The following is an 8,069-nucleotide window of genomic DNA, read 5'->3' as shown; positions in this document are numbered from 1 at the left end:
GAGTGGTAACGGCCAGGAGATGGACTCGTATCTGTTGGACTGTCGATTCTGGAGTTGTTGCACATTTTCATCTGTTCCGTCAACAGTATCTGTGGCATCTGTGCGACCATGTCAAAACACATGCCGATCAGCGAGTGGTGAGTGCAATGTGCCGTTGCATTTGGACTTGCAGGTAACATTCTTCGCCTACCCAATCGGCATCCTTCTCAGGGCATCATCTTCTCCTCTGAAGACACATTCTATACGTTTATGCACAGTATGTGAGGTGGCTGGTCACCAACACCACCAGTGGCGCTCCGCCATTGAAAGCTACCTCTTCTCCCAACAGTCCGTCACATTGATACGAAGAGATACAGCAAACATGGGCACCTGGTTTCATTATTGAAAACCAACATACAGCCTGGAAAAGGGCACTGCTTGTGTAACTGTAGTCCCAATCCAAAACATGGGCACCTGATGGTACAATACAAAAGCAGTGCACGGGGCGCCTAGAGGCTAGAGCCCTCTTGGTCTTTTTCTTTGCTCTGCAGCTCACTAAAGAATGATACTGGCAGTTAGCAAAAGCATACTAGGGCCTTGTTTAGTTGGCCAATTTGGGAGGTGCCAAATTACTGTTACAGCACTGTAGCACACTGTAGCGTTTCGTTTGTATTTGTGAATTATTGTCCAAATATTAACTAATTAGGCTCAAAAGATTCGTCTCGTAAAGTACAACAAAACTGTACAATTACTTTTTAATTTCATCTACATTTAGTACTCCATACATGTACCGCAAGTTTGATGTGATGGGGAATCTTCTTTTTGCATAGTGTCAAAGTTGGAAGTTGGGAGTAACTAAACATGGCCTAGGTACTGGCGAGCTGCAGATTCGAGGGGGTGTTTGGGAAACACCTGTTAAAGTTTAACACCTGTCACATCGGATGTTTGGATACTAATTAGGAGTACTAAACATAAGCTAATTACAAAACTAATTGCACAGATGGATTATAATTCGCGAGACGAATCTATTAAGCCTAATTAGTCCATGATTTGACAATGTGGTGCTACAGTAACCATTTGCTAATGATGGATTAATTAGGCTTAATAGATTCGTCTCGCGAATTAGCACAAGGTTCTGCAATTAGTTTTATAATTAGCTCATGTTTAGTCCTCCTAATTAGCATCCGAACATCCGATGTGACACTGTTAAAGTTTAGCACCTCGTATCCAAACAGCCCCTCAGTGAAAGCTTTGTGCAAAATTTTGGACAGTACATTTCTCTCCAACAAGAACGTTCTCGGGAAAAAGCAGAGCACATGCTGCGTCCGACGCATATGATGAAATGGAAGAATAGGTCCTTCATTTCACTTCAGCCACCATGCCTGCTTATCTTGCTATCTAGTAGAAAATCCTAGAGTTCGAGATCGTAAACTGAAGTTTGGGGTAATGCAATCCAACACACAGATCTGATACAATAATATAGCATATCTACTAGCCAAGTCCCAGATTTCGCATATCCTTCCTGTGACCAGTGGACCCCTCTTTCTTGATCCGAGAAGGCCTGATAATGCGATCGATAATCCCGTATTCGAGAGCCCCTTCAGCGTCAAAGCGCTTCACCCTGGACAGGTCCTCATGAATCTGCAAAGCAAGGAGTAAATGCTTGAGATGAATGGGACTCTTAGGACTGAAAACGCTAATACAATCGTATCGAATCACAAGTGAAAAGATTCAAAAACAAAATCCTCTATGGGATAGTCTCAAAGGAAACAGAATATGGTACCATAGCATGTAATGTAATATGGCATTCTGAATCAGATTTTGGACCTTGTTATGCAATACAACAAACCAGAGCAATGCAAACCATCATGCACCAGACTGGTACATGACGCAACAAAAAAAACTTGTTTAAGCACACATAATTGAAAAAGGTAATTGGTTCATGCAATCAGAATCCCTTGCCTTTTCGACAGAATGACCTGTGTGCTCCGCAAGCTTGCCATACAGATAGTTCTTGATACGAATAAGCTCATTTGCTTCATTTTCAATATCATCAGCCTGCAGAAGAATATATAATAAATAATAGACTCTAAGATGCAGGCATCCGATATTAAATCCGCCTTCTGTTAAGACTATAAACCTGGCCTCGAGCAGCTCCAGCAGGTGACTGAAGTGAAATCCGGCATAAAGGCATACCAGTACGTGAACCCTGGACAATACAGAAGAACAGATATATGTATTATACTAGAGCATATTCAAGACACACAGGCTCCAAAAAGAAACCAATATTAAATAGTTACACCTTTTCACCAGCTGCAAGAATAAATCCTGCCAAGTTGAATGCAAAGCCCAAGCAGTGTGTACCAATAGGACTCTTTAGACTTAGCATGGTATCATATAGTGCCATACATGGAGTAAGCTGCAAAACCAGGGATGAGTTCAGATTAGAATGTAACATCAATTGTTTTGGGGTAACCTCATTTTCGTGGACTCTTTGAACAATTATTTTTAATACTTGAAGCATAAAAATGTACTTTGAATTCAAATTCTTGATGATGGTACTGCTTCCAAGTCACAGAATCATGGCCCCAATTTTTTTAACCAAAAAGAAGAACACCGGTAACATAAGAAAAGACAACCAACATAAGTACAGGCATGGTGTTGGAAGGTCCTTACATCTCCTCCAGGTCCATTAATGTATAGAAGAATCTTCTTTGTATTATCAATGCTGTCAAGGTACAACATGCTTGCCAACACTTGGTTGCTGAATTCTTCATCTATATTGTCCCCGATGAAGATAATCCTTTCACGATACTGCACATGGGCAATTCAATTGTTATCCATGTACAGTGGGCAAACAAAATTGCATCAACTCAAGGAAGCATGAAACCAGGTGCTATGAAGTATTACCAAAGCATTCCATATGTCAAGCCATTGCCAGGTTCCTTCACCAGGGGTTCTGTAAGGCACTCGTGGAGTACCTATAGGCATCATCGAAATACGAGCTCTGGTAGCCTTCTTGTTTGACAACCTATCAAAGGTAAATTAGCATACTCAAGTGTCAACTGTGTCCAACAAACAACGTCAGTCATTCTGTTCTTCTTCAGCTACCTCAAGCGCTAACAAACCTATGGACTGTGGCTTCTTACTAAAACAGTAAGATGGGAAGAATTTCTCTGGTCCTTAACAGATGGGATATCTCATCTTAACAGATTGAATATTCATTGCTCAACATGAGACTTGAAAGGTTAGCCCGCCATGTCTATGGACTATGGTTACTTAATGTAATCAAAAGCACTGCCTGCACACTAACATAGGCACTGGCATTTTCAAGTAAACTGCCACAGCCAAAAATGCACTGCAACAAAACCAACAAGCATAACAGCCACCGGAAATGGAGCAGCAACAAACTTTAACACTGGCATATAGTAATAGTATCGCATCATATCATGGCGTAAAATCTCATTCCCCCAACCTGAGCGCACGGCCCCAGCGAAAGAAGGATCATGTGCCAATGCACACGGATCGGCGCACTCACCCGAGAGAGATCCTCCGGTTGACGGCGGTGTAGAACCCAGCGCTGACATTCGGGCACGACGACTCGGACGAACCTAATCAGCATCCTCAGCCAGAAAAATCAAAAAATCAAACACGGAAGATGAACCCGGCACAAATTTCAGCGAGTTTGGTCGGCTCTCGCTCACCTAGCTTGGTCTGCGCCCTGAGCCCGACGAAGACCCTGGTGCCCACGCTGCAAGAGGGGAAAAAACAGAGAAGTCAGGGGGTCAGTGGGGGGGTAGGGTTTGGGCGTCGGCGGGACGGGGAGGAGACGGCTAACCTGAGAGAGGAGGTCTGGCTGGCGGCGGCGCGGGCGTGGAAGCAGGAGGAATTGGCCGGCGCCGCCATTGGAGCGGGCGGCGGAGTGCTCGGGGAAGGGGAGTAGAGCTGGGAGGGGGGAGTGTGTGACCGGGTGGATAACGGGAGACGAAGAGGCGGGCGCCCTTGCATCAAGATTCGTGCAGCACGCGATCCACGTGGATGATTGTGCGGACAAGCTGAACTTAGGCTGATGACGTGGCCAGCTGAAGAAACGAGCATTAACGTTTTTGGTTAGGACAGCAACACCCGTTCTCCTGTTTCTTCTCCCATCGAAATCATGTTACTTGAGGTAGAAATTCTACACAATTCAATTGCTGAGACATCAGGCAAAATGCCCGTATTCTCTGAATTCAGAATTTACTTGTCACAAATGTAAACCTTGATGTTTTTACTGAATCCGATCACAGAGTTCTGCCTAAATTTGAGGTTACAACAAATATGGTAGAGTCTTTAACCAGCTCCATGCTTCTTTTCGAGTTTTTGTATGTTGAGAAGCTGCCTAAAATATATGAACTTCTTTGGCTTCGATTCTTTGGGTTATTGTTTTTTTTTTTGAAAGCATGTGGCTACCTTTATTGATTTGTCATGGTAGTTACATCATTTGCCATTAAGCCAAGGATAAAACTAGGGGGCTCATCGTCCCAAATACAGGAATTTCGTGAAGAGAAAGCAGACCTAGCAAGTTCACGAGCAACCCGGTTGGCTTCCCTATTACAATATTCAAGCGGAACATTATCAAAACCGCTCCACAGGACGCAGCAATCATCAAATATAGCAGCGACAATCCCCGTGCCTTCACGATTTCAACAACTTATAGACAATCTGTCTGGATAATAAAATTATTAATTCCAATATGTTGAGCCATCATCAGCCCTTCTGTAAAAGCATAAGCCTCCACCATTGGTGCGTCTACAACGTGAGCAAGATATCTTTGAGCTGCTGCAATGCAAGCACCACTTGTATCTCTTATCACTACTCCTGTGCTTCCACTCCCTGAATCTACGTTAAAACCAGCATCAACATTGATCATCAGCTTTCCTTCTGGTGGTTTCTTCCATCCTTCCCTCATCTTTGTTTTTGACTTCGTTCTTGCCAACAAATAATTATGTGTCAGTGTTGCAATGGATAAGGTTGATCTATTTGGAGATCGAATTTGATTCTCACGTACAAACTGCCTTCTCTTGTACCAGCCACCTGTTAGAATTAGCTCCACTAATCCCACGTTATTCAGATTCGGCTCCCTACCTCCTCTTCGGATTATTTCCCCTAGCAACACTGATCCAGACCGATCAATATGCAAGGCTTCTTCAATCTTGCTCCAGATCCCTAGACTTTTCCAAACTTCTTTTGCTCGATCGCATGTGAATATCATATGTTTAACATCTTCGCAACCACAAGGGTATATAGGACATCCCCCAATGTTCCCAATGTGCTACGCAAAAGACACTCCACAGGCTAGGCAAAAAAACGCCAGCCAGCCGGCAACGAAGGAAACTATCGTACAACAACACGATCTCATCCTAACACTGTTCTAGCCAGCCTCAGGGTACACTCTATAAGCTCGATCTCCTGCTGGTACCGCTTCCCCTTGTCAACACCCTGTCAAGGAAATGAGGAACGCTTAGCCCTCCGAAACAGGGGAACACTTTACACTTGCTATGGAGGATACAGTGCGATATGGACTTATCATTAGGCACAGAGAATGGCTGAGCCAAAGTGAAAGTACCTTATGTGGTTCTGTCCTAACTGATGGAGCCGCACGCCAAAGTTTCAGACTGGTGAAAGCAGCCCTGCTTGGGCTCGTATCCATTTTATTGTTTTCGTCCTCTGACACTCCCTCAAATTTTGTTTTTGTGGAAGCGAACCAATTGAGTTCATCAAAAGAGCTTTCTTGTTTCAAGACCTGCAAATAATGTCAGAAGACAAAGCACAACAAAAGAACGTTAAAGCAAAATTACATGAATGTGGCCTTCAATCAGACCTTGAGAATGGAATGGAAAGGTAGACTGCCAGTCACCAGAACACCTACATAGATAGTCCTGGTAAAGCAAAATAGCGCAAAACAAGCATGGCACTGGAGAACATACCTTCAGGACAAAAGCAACTCCTAGAAGGAAACTGTCGTATGTATGAATGACACTCTTGCCGTCATGCCCCCGTCTCAGTAGTTTATCCTTGTGAAGAAGTCTATGGTCCACCATGTTGCCAATAAGCAATGGAACAATTTGGAAGAAGTCCTTCATTGCTTTAAGCTCATTGCTCTGAAGCTTCTACAAATCATCCAAGGAAAGTTAAGAAGTCAGAAAACAAAAAAGGCCTCTTGCCATACCTTTTTTATAATGTTTGGCAAAACTATATATGATATAAAGCCCAGCCCACGCCCAATAGAATCCTAGCAGAACAAAAAACAAAACCACCCCACGTAGCAAAGCTGTATTGCCAAGCTCAACCTAGCTTGGAAAATATTTAATGGTTGCATAGGAGTTAACAGCACAATGGAAATCATCAATTTGCTGTGGCTTATTGTCTGAGCTCCAGTTGTGATCATATTTATATGTGATAAAAATTTTTTGTTGATCTGAACTTGCAGCAGAATGTGCATGTACCTTTTGCCTGGAAAATGGGAGGGCACATATATCGATATTGAACTAGTAACCATATTTTACCAGTAGAAAAATACTTTTGAGCAACACAATATCCAGTGGTACTAGTCCTGAGTCCTAACTACTAAGGTTACAAGATGGTAACTAAGGTTCCTTATCATTGTGAAACAAACAAAGTAACTCTAGCATAATAGGAGAATAAGGCAGGTATCCCATGCAACTCAAAATATTGAACTTTCCACCTATACTACGACACAAAAGGAAAGTTGCCATTGTGTAAAGGTAACAGACAGTGTATAGCAAGACAGACATTGACATTCGGTAGTTCACTGAAATCATAAATTCACTTAGCTTGTAGGGGAAACATTAAAACTAATAATAAACAGTGACTAGTAAGTGAAAGATGGTACCTGTGAAATGTGGGTTACCAATATTGCAAAGGTTTGAATCCTCTCATCCAAAGCTTCCCTGTTTCTTGCCTCCGTATCCAGCATCTTCCCAACTTCAGCAATGTCATCGACTAAACCCACTTTCTTGCAACTTGCAGAATAGCCTAAGTCATAGTTGGATTTTCTTGCATATCTACAAGCATGAGAAAAATCCGGTTGTGAACAAAATATGTGATCACAAGTTCAAACTGTGGAAGTTTAAGACAACACACCTTGAGATGCTGTTGGAATAGCGGGTACAGCCAGCAGCAAGTATTCTCATTAGGCCTAGTGCGTTTCCTATTCTAGCAACAACAGCTTGTACTTGTCCGAGGAAGTCCAGAGTATGATCTCCAAGTCCATGCTTCCCAAAAGCAACTTTTAGTTCTCCATGGATAGCAGGGTGTACACTGGACACCCTGGTGTTCTGATACAAATAATTAACTGAGTAAGATAGTTTAGATTACTAGAATATGATGCGAGCCATACAGTGAATATCCAAATATGCAGGACCAGAGCAAGTATGCATCACTCTGACAGCACATAATAATAGCACATAGAACATTTCAAGAGAAATTTTACCTCTAATCGTTTTAAATCCTTCAAGAAATCAAGTTCAGTGTCACTTTGAAGCAATGCATCCAGATCCAAAAACATCCTGTCCAAAAACATCAAAATGGTGTCCAAAGCAGCAGAAATTTGCTGCAAACTGCACATTGCAGTTGACGATGCAATGTGTTCAACACATAAAACTAAGTTTTTTCGGCATTGACCATCCAGATCATTCTCGATAAACATCTGCATAAATACCAAAAAAAAGGAAGATTAGTTGCTTTAAATGTCTGAACCACAAGCATAAGGGAGATTTTGTTGGAGCTTACAGCTGCAAAGTAGTCAAGTACACATTAATTGAGAATGTTGCAAAACAGCTGCTGAAATATGTGAAATTTGCTTCTCAGGACATAAAGGAAATTTTTTGAATTCTGACTGTTCTAGTCAGAAAAAGTTGAGATTATTCTTTAGGTTCCCATGACTTGAGAAGAGTTTTCATGGAGAATGATCACTGAAATGCCCTATTTCTATGCAATCAATCTTAGGCCCCGTTTTCTTCCACTGACTTATTTTTAGCACCCGTCACATCGAATGTTTAGATACTAATTAGGATTATTTGACCTTGACT

The 8,069-nt window shown here is 42.3% G+C and overlaps 2 protein-coding genes across 3 annotated transcripts in view; both read right to left on the bottom strand.

The window, feature by feature from the left end:
- Positions 1-1,222: 1,222 nt before the first annotated feature.
- LOC101771614 (ATP-dependent Clp protease proteolytic subunit-related protein 2, chloroplastic) lies at positions 1,223-3,968 on the bottom strand. Its single transcript, XM_004964412.3, has 9 exons — positions 3,818-3,968; positions 3,684-3,730; positions 3,518-3,590; positions 2,890-3,010; positions 2,656-2,793; positions 2,282-2,398; positions 2,120-2,188; positions 1,942-2,037; positions 1,223-1,620 (listed from the first exon to the last, which is right to left on the bottom strand). Exons 1-9 carry the CDS (start codon positions 3,883-3,885, stop codon positions 1,471-1,473), a joined length of 879 nt encoding a protein of 292 aa, XP_004964469.1. The 5' UTR covers positions 3,886-3,968; the 3' UTR covers positions 1,223-1,470.
- A 433-nt stretch (positions 3,969-4,401) lies between these two features.
- The window catches only part of LOC101770826 (WASH complex subunit 4), a 12,396-nt gene continuing 8,728 nt past the window's right edge, over positions 4,402-8,069 (bottom strand). The window contains exons 21-27 of one of the 2 annotated variants that reach the window (XR_002677382.1): positions 7,472-7,687; positions 7,123-7,316; positions 6,872-7,043; positions 5,946-6,128; positions 5,585-5,761; positions 5,027-5,457; positions 4,402-4,946 (exon numbers count right to left, since the gene is read on the bottom strand). Coding sequence is in view for 1 of the 2 variants with exons in the window: in XM_004964411.3 (XP_004964468.1) it covers positions 5,374-5,457; positions 5,585-5,761; positions 5,946-6,128; positions 6,872-7,043; positions 7,123-7,316; positions 7,472-7,687 (1,026 nt within the window). In the remaining variant the exon portion in view is untranslated. Of the gene's footprint in view, positions 5,458-5,584; positions 5,762-5,945; positions 6,129-6,871; positions 7,044-7,122; positions 7,317-7,471; positions 7,688-8,069 lie in introns of both variants that reach the window. The other variant, XM_004964411.3, reaches the window with a different exon arrangement.

Source organism: Setaria italica, chromosome IV, assembly GCF_000263155.2.
Source record: "Setaria italica strain Yugu1 chromosome IV, Setaria_italica_v2.0, whole genome shotgun sequence".
Classification (NCBI taxonomy): Eukaryota; Viridiplantae; Streptophyta; class Magnoliopsida; order Poales; family Poaceae; genus Setaria; species Setaria italica.
The sequence above is the reverse complement of the archived record's forward strand: the minus strand, read 5'-3'. Positions and strand labels throughout refer to the sequence as shown.